The sequence below is a fragment of the Camelina sativa genome, chromosome 12, assembly GCF_000633955.1.
Source record: "Camelina sativa cultivar DH55 chromosome 12, Cs, whole genome shotgun sequence".
NCBI classification, from domain to species: Eukaryota; Viridiplantae; Streptophyta; class Magnoliopsida; order Brassicales; family Brassicaceae; genus Camelina; species Camelina sativa.
In genome coordinates this window covers 18,790,462-18,807,020 of record NC_025696.1, presented here as the reverse complement: position 1 = coordinate 18,807,020, position 16,559 = coordinate 18,790,462, and the positions used below count along the sequence as shown (strand labels likewise).

The following is a 16,559-nucleotide window of genomic DNA, read 5'->3' as shown; positions in this document are numbered from 1 at the left end:
GTTTCTGCATGTCCTAGTTTGATGACACATCTGACTTCTGCTTTTGTTTTTTTCATTGATTGAGTTTTTTTTATAAGTAGTTGATCATTCTTGCGTTGTGCTATATTAGATTATTATTAAGATCATTGTGGTGTAACACAACACAAGTCGTTTTCTTAAGGTTTACGTTTTTTCATAACCTGAATGTTAGAGCATGTGTAGGATCTTGTGATTGATAGTTTCTTATAGTTAAGCTGCCCTTTGTTTAACCTAGAAATCTAAAGATTGTTTTTAAAACAAAACTTCTGTGTGGTTTCAATTCACTAGTAATCTAAAAAAAAAACAATACTTAATTTCTTGATGATGATGATGATTAAAAGATTGAAGCTTTGAGTCAGAATCTTGGTTTTCGAAAGTTGTGTGATTTTATTTGCCTAGTTAAAAAAAAAGATTTGGTTTCGAATTCTATAAGACATGGAGAACAAGTCAGAAGATGATGGGAGTAACAACAAGAAAGACAAGGTCTTTCGAGCTGATAAGATTGATTTGAAGAGCTTAGATAGACAGCTTGAGAAACATCTGAGTAGGGTTTGGTCGAGGAATCTTGAGGCGAATCCTAAAGCCAAGGAGGAATGGGAGATTGATTTGGCTAAGTTGGAAACAAGTAATGTTATTGCTCGTGGTACTTATGGTACTGTCTACAAAGGCATTTATGATGGACAAGTTGTTGCAGGTAATATTATTATAATCCAATACGTTTACCCTGAACATGATTGTCTTATTTTTCCATTAGAGATTGTGACTGTGTTTGGTTGTTGTTTGAGTATTGGCAGTGAAGGTGCTTGATTGGGAAGATGATGGGTATGAAACAACTGCCAAGGCCGCTACAAACCGAGCTTTGTTTCGTCAAGAGGTCACTGTTTGGCACAAACTCAACCATCCAAATGTCACAAAGGTTGGTTAATTAGTAACTAGTTAATCAACTTTTAAATAAAATTGAGTGAGTATTGAAATATTAATATGGAACAGTTTGTTGGAGCGTCAATGGGAACAACAAATCTTAAAATACCGTCAGCTGATTCAAAAAACTCGTTGCCTCAACAAGCGTGCTGTGTGGTTGTGGAGTATCTCTCTGGTGGAACATTGAAGCAACACTTGATTGCTCATAGGAGCAAGAAACTCGCTTTTAAAGCAGTTATCAAACTAGCTCTTGATCTCGCCCGCGGGTAATTATTCGGTCTTCTGTCACTACTACTTTTCAAATATTTTGTACAAGCAAAACCTCTTATTGTTATTATATATTGTTGTAGGCTAAGCTATTTGCACTCAGAGAAGATTGTGCATCGGGATGTGAAAACTGAGAATATGCTTTTGGATGCTCAGAAGAATTTGAAAATAGCGGATTTTGGAGTAGCACGAGTGGAAGCTCTTAATCCAAAAGACATGACAGGAGAAACCGGTACTCTTGGATACATGGCTCCTGAGGTAAAACTAAAATTTTCTTTCTCTGCTTTCAAAACCGAATGGAATTAAAACTCAGCGTTTCTCCTTATAGGTCATTGACGGTAAGCCATACAACAGAAGGTGCGATGTCTACAGCTTTGGGATATGTTTATGGGAAATCTACTGTTGCGATATGCCTTATCCTGATCTTAGCTTTGTCGATGTTTCTTCCGCGGTTGTCTTACATGTAAGTTTTGAACTAAGAAAACCCTATCTAGTTTCCTTGTGCTTTACGTAATTAATGTGAAATTCTGAAACATTTTTCCTATGGTTTCAAAAAGAATCTGAGACCAGAGATACCGAGATGCTGTCCAACTGCATTGGCGAGCATAATGAAAGCATGTTGGGATGGGAATCCGCAGAAACGGCCGGAGATGGAGGACGTGGTGAAAATGCTTGAAGAAGTTGATACCACTAAAGGTGGTGGAATGATACCGGAAGATCAGAGTCCGGGATGCTTCTGCTTTGCTCCGGCTCGTGGACCTTGAAATTCCTTTTCTATATCTCTATTTGGTTGTCTTGTCTTGTTTTTTCTTGACGTGTTAACTGAATGCCATTTTTCTTTTCTCCAAGAAATGTCTTTTAACAATATTTGTTAATTTATTTATTTTCGTCGTTGTGATTTGTGAATATTCAAGTTAGGATGGGCATTACTACCAAAAAAAAAAAAAAAGTTACGATGGGAATTTAGCCATTGTTTTTTTTTTAATAAAAAATTCTTCAAAGGATTAGGAGTTCTCGACCCCATGAAATGAACATCCATGATCCATCCGTAAGGATGGTGGACAAATCATGTAATTTAATTCTATTTTGGAGGGAATATTTTCTACTAACGCGAATTAATCAAGTAATTAACCTACCTTCTTTAAGTTCTACTTTTTTTTTTTGTTAATTTACACATGCATGATGCATCCATATATTCGTAAGTTTAGAGTCGTTTGGGTTTGTTTGTATGTAATGCTTTAAAAAACTCCACTCAAAAACTTAACTACTAAAGCAACTCATCATTAACTGGTTTCACAAGTTCATCAAATTATATAGCTTTAACATGATTATAGCAAAAAAAAAACGAGAGTATTACTGGTAAAATTATAGAGTAAAGGTGGAACTTACAGAAGAAATTAGAGAGGGGAAAATGAAATGTTAGAATGATAAGTTTTCCTCTTACGTTTTGATGGGATCACAATTCCTTTGAAACCTCAAAATCCAGATTAATTGACGTAAACAAATTATTTACATAATAACAAAACAAATAAATACCCAATTAAAAATCGAAAAACAAAAAAGTGAATTTTTGTAAAAAAATTATGTTTCTAAAAATGAGAAGCCGATTCTGCCGATCAAGTTGACTTGGCTCAACCTTATTTTTGTCAAATTTATCGGAAAAGTTATTTTGTTGTGGTTAGTATATATATACTACGTACAAGAGTTTTCAAGTGACAACAACAAATTATATTTATTACGAGAGGTAGATAAAAAGATAATATAACATATCAGTTTTGAAGCATGAGGAGGTGTACTACTTTGATGGTGTTTTCTTGTGTTTTTATGTTTCTGATTCTAAGCCATGTTGAAGGTAGATAATAGGATGACATAATATAAAACTATGGTACCGTATGTATTACTAATTTCTTATATCCATATAAGCTAAATTTTGAATGATTATATACATATTAGATGCGGAAGCTGGAGCACCTCCCCAAGACTGTTGGGATGAGATCCTATTTCCTGGAAAATGTGGTATTCACGGAAAGAAGGATTGCTTCAAAAAAGTGGAATCCAAGATAAAACAACGTGTTCTTCAATGTTTCTGTAATGATGTAGAAAGAGGTCCCAATACATCTAAGGACGAACATTACTGCAGTTGTCAAAGAGAGAATCCCTATGAGTGTCATTTGTAATCTTAATTCTTTTTTAAAATGTTAGCTATCAATACAATAATTATTTACTAATAATAAATGATTAAAAAAGCTATTTACGTACGCGAGTGTTTGGTGTAGACACAGCTTGAAAATGGTAAGCTTATGTCATTTCTGAATAATAAGTAGTTTCCATAGAACTTCTTTTAATTTGTATAATCAATTTCAATCATGTAAGAATCAAATTCGTCGCTTCATTGTCTTGAAACTGTTTAGAAATTATATAAATAGAGAGTTTTGTTAGAAAGCAATATCATCTTGTTTTGAATTTACAAGGTTTATAAGATATATCAAAGATTTTACACACGTATCAAGCTAACTTGTATAAGTATTTATAAGCTACACACGTATTAGGGGCAGTTTAGATAAGGTTTGAAATTTTATGTATAACTATCTCTTACCGCTAATTTTTACCACGTTTAACTAGTTTTGGTATTGCTATCATTCTTTCTTTTGCTCTAATTTTTTATTTTTTATGCACCAACTGATCAACCACTCATCTTGCATTTCACTATACAAAATTTATGAGTTCAATTTTGGTTTTTTGTTTAACTTACGAAAAATCTAATTAAAAATTTGTGAATAAATAAATTAATAAACTAGAAATATCATTACCTAAAATTTGACGAAAAATTAATCTAAAATTTAAGTATTTATTTTTTGTTGTTGACGACTCATACAAGCAAAACAAAAATTTGTGTATTTTGTAAAGAAAAAATTGGTAAATTTTTTACTTAATCATATAAATCTTGGATAGATATATCTATTATTTTTATATATATTCACAAAAAATCAACTATTTCCTTATGTAGATTGATTGGTTTCACATCAGGTTTATAACTACTTTTTTTAGAGTCACTGTCGGTCGGTTTTTTTATTAAAAACAGAAACACAGTTCAGGTACTCCTGACGAACACAAATGACAGTTTAACAATAATCTCTCATTAGGATTTACCCCGTGGTACACCACGGGTCCATTTCTTTTATTTTTTTGTTTGTTTTATAAATCAATAACCTTGTGCATTCTGAATAAATTAATTCAAATATTTATAACAAATAAATCAAAATTTAAATTATATTTATGTGTTAGTTTTGTTTAGTGTAAGTTTATATAATTGTATTTGACTGCTAATTATAGAATTTAACCCACAGTTTACCGCAAAATAATTTGTTCTCTACATTATCATAAATTACTCAATTCAATATATCTAATATTCTAATATTGATAATGTTAACAAAATAATGAAATGATAAATTATCTGTGTAATACCAAATTAGTGATAATTAAATTTATATTTATATTGATCCAAATCATTCGCATAATATAATTTCATTACGTGTTATTTTAACTTTTCATTGTAAATATTCATTATATATTAAAATAACTCAAATGTAAAATAATATATATCTGGAAATATTTGTTTGGTTACAAAAACCCTAAAAGAATTTTTAAAATATATATCCATTTATAAAAATTCAAATCACATCATATGTTGAAAAACAAATCTAAAATTTAATTAATTTTATGTATTAAATAGTAATTCAAATAATTAAATATAAGATTAAATAAAATTGAAAGGAGAATTCTATTTTAATATAACATATTGCTTTAAATTAGGTAGATAGATTTTAGGAAATTAATATTATCAAATAAGGAAATGATTGTATTTGGTTGTAAAGATTGTAGAGAATTTAGTTGGGACTTGTTTGGATACAAAGATAAGAGAAGATGACACAATAATGTACTTCAAAAATGTTAAGATAGATTAATTAGTCATCTTACACACTGCTCTTTTTCAAAATTTGTACAAGAAAACCTCTTATTGTAATAATTGTTGCGGCTAAGTTATTAGCACTCATAAAAGATTGTGCAACGTGATGTAAAACCAAAGAATATGTTTTTGAATTCTCATAAGAATTTGAAAATAGCAGATGGGAAGTTCTTAATCCAAAAACATGACAGTTTAACCACTACTCTTAGGCAAAACAAAACTAAAACTTGTGTCCTAGTTATTGTCTTATTACGTACAAAATAACCAAAATGTCACAAACGAAAGAATTTTTTGTTAAGAAAATGTGAGAGAAAAATTATTTTTCATTTAATTCAACAAAATGAACTGATTCATGTTACAGCATGACTATATAAATAAAAACAATATTATGGAATGCATGCGTTATATCTCTTACATCTCAAAGCATGTCATTGCTTCAACGAAGTGATAAAATAAACAAATAAATCAAATGGTTTATCTACCGTTAAATAACAATTATCAAGTAGTGCTAAGATCTTGTGGTACAGTCACTTGTCTTCAATTTTTCCTTAGTGACCAAACCAACGAACAGAACAAGAAAATCGTCGAACCACGCTTGAAGTGTATTCTCAGAATTTTTGTCGCCTTAGATGTCGTGAGACGCGGGCAGAAGAGTTTAATCTATTTCCCTCTAAGAATTGCTCAATCAATCTGTACAATTCAGTGTTACTTTGGATCAAAAAGTGGAGCAAAGCAGAGGAAAAAATAATGCCATTTTGCTAACATTAGCTACTTACAAATTGCAGATTGACTTTTGCGAAGTTGCTACTTCGCGGTCAGGAAAAGAATCCTCTAGCCTTAAGCTTAACCAAACGTACAGATCCAAAACCTGTTCAATCGTCATCTAGTTAAACTAAACAAATCCAAACTTTTCTCTTGATTTTGGTTAATGAACAAGAGAGATGTTACCTTGTGAATGGATTCAAGTTCCTTGAGTTCTGTTGGTGTTTTGGGAACCTTAACTCTGTCGGGTGCAAGTATCTCCCGCAGTCTCACAACGCCTGCCTTTGAGAAGTTTTGAGCAAACTGATGTACGTAGAGAAAAAAGTAAAAATGAACAATTGTTTTGCACAAAACGATGCCACTGTCGATCACTCAAAAGAAAAATGATAAGAGGTCTACGGTTTTTACCTGTGCAAGTCCCTGACCTGAAATTTCGTCATTCACATCAACTGGACTGCACACAAGTAACGTTAGATCAGTTATAGGTTGTATTTGATTGAATTTTCTTGGATGCAGAAAACAAGAAAAGACGAAAATTTGTTATTTTTGGTATTTACCTAACCACAAAAAGGTATTTCTCTTGCAATCCGAGGGGTAATTCATCAACAATAGCGGCAACTTTCTGAAAATTAAGACTAGGATATTGTGTTAATAAAACAATCTCTTTCTGATGCCTGAACAAAACTACATCATAGCTGGACTTTACCATCATGTCTTCAACATTAGAGATGAAGTAGTTTGAAGACAGCTTAGCATTTTCCACAAAGTGTTCCTGCCAAATTAATGAGCCATGATTTTCAGATCCACTCAAAAGAACCAAAAATAACAAAAGTAAAAAACTATATCTTACCAATATCTGGTACAACCCGTGTTTGGGGTGTGCTAGGGAATACCTACACAGGAGGTCAAATGTTGGAAATAGTCCAGCACGCTGCATGATAGAAGTTTTAGGCAAACTTAGACGAGAAGGAAAAAAGATGTAGAGAACTAACTTAATGCTATAAAATTACCTCAAGAAGAGGTGAAGGAGACTTGAGAGACGCGTGGAGCAACGGAAGATCTTCTTTGCGCAAACAAGTTACTTCACCAATAGGGAACTTTGACTGGAATCGGCCAGCTCTCCCTACGCAGGACAATGAGAACATTACAAAGGACATACCATCACTCTTCTAGTTTTAATAGGTAAATTTGTTGAAATATACCTGCAATTTGTTTAATCTCAGATACTGTTAGGTCTCTGGTCCCGGTACCATCAAATTTTTGAAGGGTTGAGAAGATAATCCTTGAAATATTCAAATTAAGACCCATGCCAATCGCATCACTGGCAACAAGAACATCAAAGTCATTGGTCTCGTCGTTAAACCTTGTTGCCTGCAGATTTTAAAGCATTTCATTTGGGGAAACAAAAGAGATAATTCTTAGACCATCGAGTTAAGTCTAGAGCCAAAACAGTAAGGAATTCAAACCTGTGCCGTGCGAGTCTCGGGAGGCAATGAACCATAAACCACAGAGCAAAGATGGTTCCCCGCACGTTCAATTATTTTCTACGGAAGGTACAAAGGATGAAGATTAAGAGTAAAGAATATGTATATTAAGGCACCAGAATAATATTCAATACTCATGATGCGTAGTGGATAGAGCTTTTTATGCATTTAGTATGATGCCAAAATGTTCTTTTTCTTTCTGGCAGCAAACTCAAGCAGAAAAATGCAAAACAAGATAAATAAGTGCTAACCTTATATGCATATATATCTTTCCGGGAAAAGGTGACAAGACAATCCCCAGTTTTAATACTGGAAACTGATGAAACAGGCTCCTTCAAAGGGACTAATGGTGAAAGCCTCTCATATGTATGAACCTTAATACAAAATATAAGAAATCAAGAGGTCATGATTACATCAATGGTGTCTTAAAACTATCACAGTATTTTTGTATGGATAAGAAAGGATTAGACAAGAAAAAGGGACTCTAGCTCGAAGAAACATGATACCTCGACATCATCTCCAGTCACTTTCAGTATATCTTCAACAAGAGGTACGACAGCAGGATCGCCACATAAATGTAGCTCATCCGCCGCGATTCCAAGTAGAGCACGAGTAAATGCAAATCCCCTTTGTGTACATCCCACCATCTGAAATCAGGGAAAATAAAGGAGAAGAATAAGAAAACAAACAGCTATTTTCAATTTCTTCAGCCAAGGTTAAGCAAGACTAGCCTGAATTTCGTCAATGATGGCACAATCGTAAACAGATGAAACATCAGCCATTTCAACAGTCACAGCTTTGTGTGTTGCCCCTTCCTTTAACTCTTTCTCTTGTCCCGTGATCAAATCACATGGAACATTTGCTTTGTTTAAACGTTTAGCTACCTCCCATGCCAACAACCTTAACGGACCGCAATATACACCTTCAAGTGAAAGAAGCAAATCATAAACAGTTCAACAAATGGCTTTCCAAAAAAAACAAAAGGTTAAGTAGTCACCTTCTAAGGCATACCTGAAGAACTCTTCTCAAGGTGCTTAAGGGCACTATATGTCTTCCCGCTGTTTGTCGGGCCAACATGTAGAATGACCTTACGCTTCTTCTTCCGAGCAATTGGATACCATGTATGAGGACAGCTGAAATTTCAAGGTTGTGGCATTAATACTAATTGTATCTCCACAACAAAGCATAGCTAATATCTAAACAATGAAACTGCAACAAGAATCACGATTCATTGCTATTAGGGAGCTAACATAGTCTTATCAAACAATGAACCTACAAGAAGTATTGGTCTTACGTGAGATCAGTGAAATCGAACTTTGAGGTAGCTTCCGTCCCTGTGAAGTCGAACTTTGGGGGTCCAGAGTTCTTTTTGTAGTTCCTAGTCAATAAACCTAATCTCAAAACCTCACCAAACTCAGTTTCCAATTGAAACCGCCACAAACTTCCCTTATCAGCTGAAAATATTAGCCAGCACGAAGCCAGAATAAGATACAAACATAACGAATCTAATCTTCTTCAAAAAAATTACACAGAAACGACTGTAGTCAGAGCTCATAAAGTTCATATACTAGCGAATTCCCAATTTAAAAGTTTCAAACTTTTACTAGTCATCCATTTCTAAGATCACTTACAAACTGGACTCAAACTATGTAAATTCCCAGTAATTCCTAAAAAACTAAACTTGAAAGAGAAAAAAAACAGAGCATAAAGGGGTATTGATGAAGACCCAACCTTGAAGAACACGAGCAATCCCCAAAGCTGAAACCTTTCGAAACCCAACAACAGCAGAATACGCCATTTCTTAAAAAATTCGTAGCTATTAAAAACGAAGAACAGAACTCTTTCCTTTACCCTTTGCTCATCATGATCAATACAGCTCAAGTAGAATCACCACATCTTTCATTTGCTTTGATACATAAATTAAACTCCTTTTGATTTCAATCGAGGAGGAGACAAGCGAAAAAGAGAAATTAAATCAAATAATCTTTTTATAATTTAGAAACTGAAGGGAAACAATCTCAGAGTTCCATTGTTAGACCTTATTCTTCTCAGAGGGGTCGGCGACTCAGCAAGAAGCGGGAGAGAGAAGAAAACGAGAGGTTCCTTTTTTATTTACAAATCAACCCCTGGATTTTTCCTATTACTTTAACTTACACCCTCCTACTTTAATAAATAGAAATTTCAGACATAAGTCCTAATTGTAACGTAAGTTGTCGAAAATACCCTTGACTATCTTATAGAATTACGCAAATCAACCCATCTTGTTCGGCAAGTCGCTTTGATCATCTATAAGCTACCCAGCGACCGGAAAAAACGAATCAATCGGAAAAAAAAGTAACTGAGAAATTTGTTTGGTCGTCTGAGAAGAAACAGATCTGAAGGTATGGAGTGCGTATTTGGTCTAGTTGGGAATGGATTCGCAATCGTGGCGGCGGATACTTCGGCAGTTCATAGTATCCTTCTCCATAAGAACAACGAAGACAAGATCATGGTTCTTGACTCTCACAAGCTCATCGCTGCTAGTGGCGAGCCTGGTGACCGGTAAAAATAAACCTCATCCATTTCTCTCTATGTGTGATTAGTTGGGTAACAAGGATTTGATTTTGTGTGTTTTTGGGACTTTATAGGGTTCAGTTTACGGAGTATGTTCAGAAGAATGTGTCACTGTATCAGTTTCGTAATGGGCTCCCTTTGACTACTTCTGCTGCTGCTAACTTCACTCGTGGAGAGCTCGCTACTGCTTTGAGAAAGGTCAGCTCTCTCTAGGGTTTTCAATTTTTTCAGAATTTTGGGATTTTTATTTGAGATTTGGGGATTTAAAGGGTTTCTAATCTCTTTGCTTTAGATGCTTTTATGAAATAGTGAGATCAGTAGATTAATCGATTGTGCGAGTAAACTACTTGGTGCTTATTCTTGGTTTTAGACTTTAGTGTCCAAGTTAAATTATGTCTTCTTCTTTAGGTTTTATCTAAATTTGGTTGTAGGTTTCCTCTGTTATACTGTGGTATTGATAGTATTAAGGTGTTTGATACTTGATACTTGATACTAGCTGATGAGCTTAACCCCTTGGCTTTTTTAGTTCCTCTTGTGTGGTGCTGTAAAACCATTGTTGATACAAGTAGTTCTGAGATTTTATAACCATGACAAGCTGAAGTTAGCTGAACTTTTGTTCTCCCATTACGATTTTCATTACCTCAGAGTAACTAAATGCCGTTGGAAATTTTACCTAATGTTGTTCATTATCTAGACATAGTGTGGCCCTTTAGAATCTTCAAGGTAGTTTAGAATGATTTTGAGACTGTTCTACACTTTGTTGCATTATTATGCGTTTGGATGTTACAAAAGTTTCTCTTTGAGTTGGCTGAAGTTATGAAATTTAGAAATATGATGCAAAAATTTAGAAAGCCTGAGAGTTTTGTTATGCTAAGCTTGATACGAATATACAGGAGTAACAGGACTAGGAAATTTTGTGCTACCTATCAAGGTTACTCTGACTTCCGTGACTTGATTATGAAAATCTGATACTCAAGGCTAACTGATACGTGATTATTTTTACCCATTTTGTGTTAATCTTCCAACTTTTAGACAGTATGGATATTGGGGTAACCCATGAAGCTTTTGCTATATAGATTGTTAAATGATCTGATTAATTCCATGGCTACCCATGAAGCCTTTGCTATATAGATTGTTAAAGATCTGATTAATTATGTGGCTTCTCTCGGTTGTTTATGACTGCTTACACTTAAAACATTTCGAGATTTCTCATTGCTGTCTGTTCTGTTTGATTCCAGAATCCGTATTCAGTGAACATCCTAATGGCTGGATACGACAAAGAAGCCGGCGCATCTCTATACTACATTGACTACATTGCAACCCTTCACAAGGTTGATAAGGGAGCATTCGGTTACGGCTCATACTTCTCTCTATCTACAATGGACAGACACTACCGCAGCGACATGACTGTTGAAGAAGCCATTGAATTGGTCGACAAATGCATACTCGAGATCAGGTCAAGGCTGGTCATTGCGCCACCTAACTTTGTGATAAAGATTGTCGACAAGGACGGAGCCCGTGAGTATGGTTGGCGTCTGTCTGTACAAGACGTCACCACCGCTGCTGTCTGAGTTGTTTTTTTATTGGGTTTATTAGACGTTTATGTTATTACTCAGAGCTCATATTTACTTCTCTGTTGAACTTTCAAGCTCCCTGGATATTAAAAGTTGCTAGATAATGATGATGATATGCATGTGTCCGTTGAACTTTGAAATGAACCTTCTCTTTTTCTTGCGTATAATATGAAGCAAAAAGTAATGAAATGTAAAACCTAAACATCTTCTTCCACTATATCATCTTTGTTCAAGGAAACACTACTCACAGATGACACACAGCCTCGCTAATAGTAACAGTAAAGCAGCTGAACATACTCAACAGTAGAAAGATTTTTAACTACAGCCCAATGGTAAAATCTATGTATCAATGAAGTAAACCTAAGCAGTGTAAGCAAGCAAGCAAGCACAGAGAGCTTCAAACCATACAGATGCGTGTGAGGAGGATAGAAGTGGCCAGAGTCATGATGATGGTTGATAGAGACCAGAAGTTTCTGATCTTTGGAGAGCTGCTAGAGATGTATTGTGGAGCCGGTGGTGGTGGTGGTGTTACAGCAGCTGTTTCCGGTGAGAATTGATCGGAGCTTGGTGAGATTTCCGGTGCTAAGCCGACCGATTGAGGAGAAGCGGATCCTCCATTACCTGCAGATATTATGAAATAAACGAAGCTCAGTCTCATATCAACGAAACTTAACAGAATCCATCGGAATGATCCGTTTCTCACCGGGAACAAACGGATTAGTGAACTGGATACTCTGAAGCGGCGGAAGCTCCGGCGACTCTGCACCACACCACAGATCAAATCCCTAAAAATCACTCACACATGTACGATTCGATTCAATCGGAATAGAAGGGATTCGAAATTAAACCTGATGGCGAGCAGCGAGACTCGAAAGATTCGTCGGAGCTCCGATCGGTACAGATCTGAGAAAGAGAAATCAATCTAGATCGATCCAACGGGAATCCAAGGATCATCGGCTGCCGGAGAAGATAACAGAGGCAGTTCCCGGCGCTGGAATGAATCGACGAGGTGAAAACGGAGCAGCAAATAGGATTCGGAGTCTCTGAGATGTTGTTCGGTGGAGCGGAGACGTAAGGAAGACAAGGAGAGAACATGACGAGCTCCTCCGTACAGGTCAGGATCTGTGGAGCTGAAGAAGACGAAGGTGCCTGAAGCGTCGCGTATACGGCGGAGGAGAAGAGGATCGCGAGTATGAGGATGAAGACGACGGTTTTGACTGTGGCGGCCATTGAAACTGTTGTTGTTGTTTCAGAGATCTCTCTGCTTCGACCTTCGTGATGAGTTAGTTACAGAGCTTTGGCTGAGTCGTAGTGACGGAGGAGTATATAACGATGGTGGCTGGCGGGAAATAAAAAGCTTGCCCCTGCGTTGAATTTTTTTGATGCTGCTGAGTTGGCTAGTGACATAGATTGCTTTTGATCTGGTGGGCTTTTAAATGATAGCTAGAAGTAGGGCCCGTAATTTGTATTATTAATAAAATACTATGAAAAAGTTTATATAATCACCAAAACAATTAGAAAAGATCATTGTTAAAAAAACCAGTCACAATAACGTAATCAAATTCTCTCACAAGGTGTTTGAAAAAGTTTGGTCATGCAAATTGAGCCACATCCTTGTTTTTCGTCTTTTTCTTGCGGCCTCAACTTCTTTACGTACCTCCTACAAAAGACTCAAACACTAACCATTATACACAAACAAACTAAAATTTAAAACAAATTCTTGAGAGATTTTTTGAAACAACATGAAACCTGGAATGTGTTTAGTGTTGTTTATAGCGTTAATGGCAGTGATGTCGATAGTTTCTTCGCAGTCGTCGAGTTGCACGGATGTCCTAATCAGCATGGCGCCATGCCTCGGCTTCATCACTCAGAACACTTCTTCTCCGTCTCAACAATGTTGTAATCAGTTGGCTCATGTTGTCCGGTATTCTTCTGAGTGTTTGTGTCTAGTTCTCGAAGGTGCAGGTTCTCAACTTGGAATGTTTGTTAACGAGACACAAGCTCTTGCTTTGCCTAACGCTTGTCATGTTCAAACTCCTCCTGCTAGTCGCTGCAATGGTAAAGATAAAGACTCGCACTTCCCATTAAATTCATCTTTTCGATTTCTTTAGTCTCTCAGGCATTAGGAGTTTTATCATTTTCAGGTGGTTCTTCGAATAATTCGCATGCAACTTCAGGTAATGAAATAATTAACTAAATATGGAACCTAATCGTATCGTATCTATTTTGACATAATTATATCTATGAACAGAACATGGACATGGATCAAAAACAGTCCCAGCAGGAGACAAGTCATCATCTGATAGGAGTTCTAGCAAGTTCTCGTTCCCTCTACTCGCCATCCTTTCGACAGCTTCGTACATCACAATCTTTACAAAATACTGACTTATTTTACCCATAAAGCTTTTGGCCTAAAGAACATATTTGTTTTTAGTCTCTCTATAAAATCGCAGTGTATTGGTTTGTAGTGCAAAGAGTGTGTTACGTTGTATCTCTTTGCTTTATGCAATATTGAACATAATTTTCTAGAACATGGTTGAAATACGTGATATGTTTATAACTTTATATAACATCATCAAGTTATCATTCTTTGCACGTTTTTTTGTTGTTACAAACGAGTTAATCAGACGCGTCGTTTTTGATATAATATAACCAACTCTTTCAATAGATATGTCGTGTTATATATTTATTTACTTGGTGTCTTGGTTTATTTGATCTTGGCCTGTTGTATTTAAGAAAAGAATTACAACGCATATTCCCTCCATTTGATATTAAACTTGGTCAAAATGAATGTTCTACTTTAAGTGATATATGTTTGAATGCAAAACGTATTAATTATCTTCCTTAATTTTCTTCAAAATATAATTGACTAGTTCTTTTGGTTGGTGTGTTGATATTAAGGTACAAAGTTATGAGCGATAGGCTGTAGTAATATTTTAAAAAAATGTATATTAGTCTAAAACATCACTTAAAATCTCGAGGGAGTACGATTGCTATTACACAAACACATGCATTGTATGAGTACAAATTGTTATCTCAGTCAGTAACACATGTATTGTTGCTATTTTAGTCACCATTTCTAAATATAAGCTTTGTCCGCTACCGTAAATGTTAATGTTTCACTCTAATCTTTTTCGCAGTGTGTTGTCTCTATCAAAAACAAAAACAATGTTGCCGGTAATTTTATGAAGGGATTTGTCGTCTTTCTAAATAGCAACAATGTCTTCCTCTATTTTTATGCTGCAAACTTGTAAATCGTCTATTCGTCATGGTATTTTTTCTTTTATTATACATTAGTGTATAGTGATAATCCTATAATGCAACCAATAGAAAGAACGAATGTATGATGTGGAAATTGTAGACAAGCAATTTATATATGGCTGAAACCTGGAAGACACTTTCTAGCAAGACTCAAACAAATGTCTAGAGAAGTCAAAGCAAAAATGATAATCGAAATTAACTAATACCTACTTTTTTATTATTCTAACTAGTGATTCTCTTATTTTAAAATGTGTGATTGACAAGAAGAAAAAAAAAAAGATTCTGCAAACTCTACAAAACCAGTCCAATTCTTACTAGAACCTATGTGCGCGATTGCATCTTTCGGCGGCCATCTATATAACTGGTTTTGCAGAACAGCCATAAATTTCTATTGAATGCATTTTTTGTATCATAATGAATTTGTAGGTTATGTTCATAAGTTATATAGTACTAGTTATTAATTAATTGATATGTGCATGAAATGAAGATCATCAAATAATGGTAGAAGGGGACCCCTTGAACAAGACCACCTTTGTCTCCATTTCCACAAATCACAATCCTATGTCCCTTAGAACATGGAGCCAATTATTGCGACTTCTTGCCCTCCCTTAGTTTTTGTTTATATCAAATCTTTTTATTTATCTATAGTTCTACACACACATTGGTATCCTACAATAAATACTTTCATCAACGTGGACTAAATACATCTAAAAACATATCATATCAAAAGTCACAACCTACGATTTCTTTGGTTTTGAAATCGTATATTGTTTTCAAAGTTCGGATTGAGTTTATCCTTCTAGCTGTCCCCAACTTGAGATCGAGGAATTATGTGGTGCATGCGTTAGTTGAAAGAGCTCTAGGGTCATTAGAAATAACTTTATGTTTTGATTTTATGATAATGTACTTCTTTTTCTCGATTACTAATAATGTATTTGCAAGGTGTTAATAATGCATTTCCTCTACTTCTCAATTTCTCTAGAATATATATTATTTATTGTTCCAAATGTAGAGCCAACATCTAAACCCCACCATGCAACATGTGTATTATTACGTGTATATAACTAAAATTTACCTTTGGTGTTCAACATATATTCTCATATCCACGAAGTATTCCATAGAGAATCATAAATTCTGAAAATTTTTCTTTCTGTTTTGGAGCTATAGATAGATAGATTGGTCCAATAATGGAGATTGAATCAGTGACGTGTGAATGTTGCAGCTTAACTGAAGATTGTACACAACACTACATTAGTCAAGTCAAAGCTAACTTCGCCGGGAAATGGCTTTGTGGGCTTTGCTCCGAGGCGGTGAGTGATGAATTCAGCCGTAGTCCGAAGACGACGACGGTGGAGGAAGCTGTTAATGCTCACGTGTCGTTTTGTGGCAAGTTTAACGCCAACCCGGCAGAACTTGTGGCGGACGGCATGAGACAGATGCTACGGAGGAGGTCCGGTGAGTTGTCGCCGAAGACGTCCAAGAAGTCCGGTAGATCTAATACCACGTAATTTGTACATGTGTACTCATCTTTTTCTCATTATCTTCGTTTAGAGTTGGCTAATGTAAAATACGATAAAAATTGAATAAGTAATCTCTGGAGAAGATTGTTTGGAACCCTATATTGTTACTTAAGAGTGATCACAGTATAAAAAACTTTGGCTTTAGGCTCTGACTTTTACAAAGGTTAAAGTCTCATGTCTCATGATATGAAACGCCACTAGTAAACATAACTTTTGTGCTAGTCTAAAATAA

The 16,559-nt window shown here is 35.3% G+C and overlaps 7 protein-coding genes across 7 annotated transcripts; 5 read left to right on the top strand and 2 right to left on the bottom strand.

The window, feature by feature from the left end:
* LOC104732157 (serine/threonine-protein kinase HT1-like) lies at positions 7-2,057 on the top strand. The gene is made up of 6 exons (XM_010451688.2): positions 7-712; positions 813-934; positions 1,009-1,205; positions 1,290-1,464; positions 1,535-1,669; positions 1,764-2,057. Exons 1-6 carry the CDS (start codon positions 454-456, stop codon positions 1,968-1,970), a joined length of 1,095 nt encoding a protein of 364 aa, XP_010449990.1. The 5' UTR covers positions 7-453; the 3' UTR covers positions 1,971-2,057.
* LOC109128139 (defensin-like protein 232) lies at positions 2,943-3,406 on the top strand. Its single transcript, XM_019233940.1, has 2 exons — positions 2,943-3,058; positions 3,160-3,406. Exons 1-2 carry the CDS (start codon positions 2,989-2,991, stop codon positions 3,381-3,383), a joined length of 294 nt encoding a protein of 97 aa, XP_019089485.1. The 5' UTR covers positions 2,943-2,988; the 3' UTR covers positions 3,384-3,406.
* LOC104732154 (DExH-box ATP-dependent RNA helicase DExH16, mitochondrial-like) lies at positions 5,529-9,539 on the bottom strand. The gene is made up of 16 exons (XM_010451687.2): positions 9,151-9,539; positions 8,714-8,873; positions 8,431-8,552; positions 8,151-8,341; positions 7,926-8,066; positions 7,671-7,793; positions 7,402-7,479; positions 7,138-7,306; positions 6,946-7,058; positions 6,786-6,866; positions 6,642-6,707; positions 6,493-6,557; positions 6,344-6,389; positions 6,122-6,238; positions 5,950-6,041; positions 5,529-5,863 (listed from the first exon to the last, which is right to left on the bottom strand). Exons 1-16 carry the CDS (start codon positions 9,215-9,217, stop codon positions 5,782-5,784), a joined length of 1,713 nt encoding a protein of 570 aa, XP_010449989.1. The 5' UTR covers positions 9,218-9,539; the 3' UTR covers positions 5,529-5,781.
* LOC104732153 (proteasome subunit beta type-2-B) lies at positions 9,683-11,710 on the top strand. Its single transcript, XM_010451686.2, has 3 exons — positions 9,683-9,960; positions 10,047-10,170; positions 11,211-11,710. Exons 1-3 carry the CDS (start codon positions 9,803-9,805, stop codon positions 11,541-11,543), a joined length of 615 nt encoding a protein of 204 aa, XP_010449988.1. The 5' UTR covers positions 9,683-9,802; the 3' UTR covers positions 11,544-11,710.
* LOC104732152 (non-specific lipid transfer protein GPI-anchored 2-like) lies at positions 11,698-12,920 on the bottom strand. The gene is made up of 3 exons (XM_010451685.2): positions 12,395-12,920; positions 12,250-12,306; positions 11,698-12,167 (listed from the first exon to the last, which is right to left on the bottom strand). Exons 1-3 carry the CDS (start codon positions 12,774-12,776, stop codon positions 11,944-11,946), a joined length of 663 nt encoding a protein of 220 aa, XP_010449987.1. The 5' UTR covers positions 12,777-12,920; the 3' UTR covers positions 11,698-11,943.
* LOC104732151 (non-specific lipid-transfer protein-like protein At2g13820) lies at positions 13,246-14,105 on the top strand. The gene is made up of 3 exons (XM_010451684.1): positions 13,246-13,604; positions 13,691-13,723; positions 13,798-14,105. The coding sequence occupies exons 1-3, from the start codon at positions 13,289-13,291 to the stop codon at positions 13,929-13,931; spliced, it is 483 nt and encodes a 160-aa protein (XP_010449986.1). The 5' UTR covers positions 13,246-13,288; the 3' UTR covers positions 13,932-14,105.
* On the top strand, positions 15,741-16,439 carry LOC104732150. The gene has a single exon (XM_010451682.2). The coding sequence runs from the start codon at positions 15,995-15,997 to the stop codon at positions 16,313-16,315; it is 321 nt and encodes a 106-aa protein (XP_010449984.1). The 5' UTR covers positions 15,741-15,994; the 3' UTR covers positions 16,316-16,439.

Coding starts and splice junctions, on each gene's coding strand:
- LOC104732157 (XM_010451688.2), top strand. CDS start 454: ATGGAGAACAAGTCAGAAGATGATGGGAGTAACAACAAGAAAGACAAG. Junction 713..812: donor TGATGGACAAGTTGTTGCAG/GTAATATTATTA, acceptor GAGTATTGGCAG/TGAAGGTGCTTGATTGGGAA. Junction 1,206..1,289: donor GCTCTTGATCTCGCCCGCGG/GTAATTATTCGG, acceptor ATATTGTTGTAG/GCTAAGCTATTTGCACTCAG.
- LOC109128139 (XM_019233940.1), top strand. CDS start 2,989: ATGAGGAGGTGTACTACTTTGATGGTGTTTTCTTGTGTTTTTATGTTT. Junction 3,059..3,159: donor GATTCTAAGCCATGTTGAAG/GTAGATAATAGG, acceptor TATACATATTAG/ATGCGGAAGCTGGAGCACCT.
- LOC104732154 (XM_010451687.2), bottom strand. CDS start 9,217: ATGGCGTATTCTGCTGTTGTTGGGTTTCGAAAGGTTTCAGCTTTGGGG. Junction 8,342..8,430: donor CCTTGAGAAGAGTTCTTCAG/GTATGCCTTAGA, acceptor TTTCACTTGAAG/GTGTATATTGCGGTCCGTTA. Junction 7,307..7,401: donor CCGAGACTCGCACGGCACAG/GTTTGAATTCCT, acceptor TAAAATCTGCAG/GCAACAAGGTTTAACGACGA.
- LOC104732153 (XM_010451686.2), top strand. CDS start 9,803: ATGGAGTGCGTATTTGGTCTAGTTGGGAATGGATTCGCAATCGTGGCG. Junction 9,961..10,046: donor AGTGGCGAGCCTGGTGACCG/GTAAAAATAAAC, acceptor GGGACTTTATAG/GGTTCAGTTTACGGAGTATG. Junction 10,171..11,210: donor TCGCTACTGCTTTGAGAAAG/GTCAGCTCTCTC, acceptor GTTTGATTCCAG/AATCCGTATTCAGTGAACAT.
- LOC104732152 (XM_010451685.2), bottom strand. CDS start 12,776: ATGGCCGCCACAGTCAAAACCGTCGTCTTCATCCTCATACTCGCGATC. Junction 12,307..12,394: donor GTCTCGCTGCTCGCCATCAG/GTTTAATTTCGA, acceptor GGTGTGGTGCAG/AGTCGCCGGAGCTTCCGCCG. Junction 12,168..12,249: donor CACTAATCCGTTTGTTCCCG/GTGAGAAACGGA, acceptor TAATATCTGCAG/GTAATGGAGGATCCGCTTCT.
- LOC104732151 (XM_010451684.1), top strand. CDS start 13,289: ATGAAACCTGGAATGTGTTTAGTGTTGTTTATAGCGTTAATGGCAGTG. Junction 13,605..13,690: donor TCCTGCTAGTCGCTGCAATG/GTAAAGATAAAG, acceptor TATCATTTTCAG/GTGGTTCTTCGAATAATTCG. Junction 13,724..13,797: donor TAATTCGCATGCAACTTCAG/GTAATGAAATAA, acceptor ATCTATGAACAG/AACATGGACATGGATCAAAA.
- LOC104732150 (XM_010451682.2), top strand. CDS start 15,995: ATGGAGATTGAATCAGTGACGTGTGAATGTTGCAGCTTAACTGAAGAT.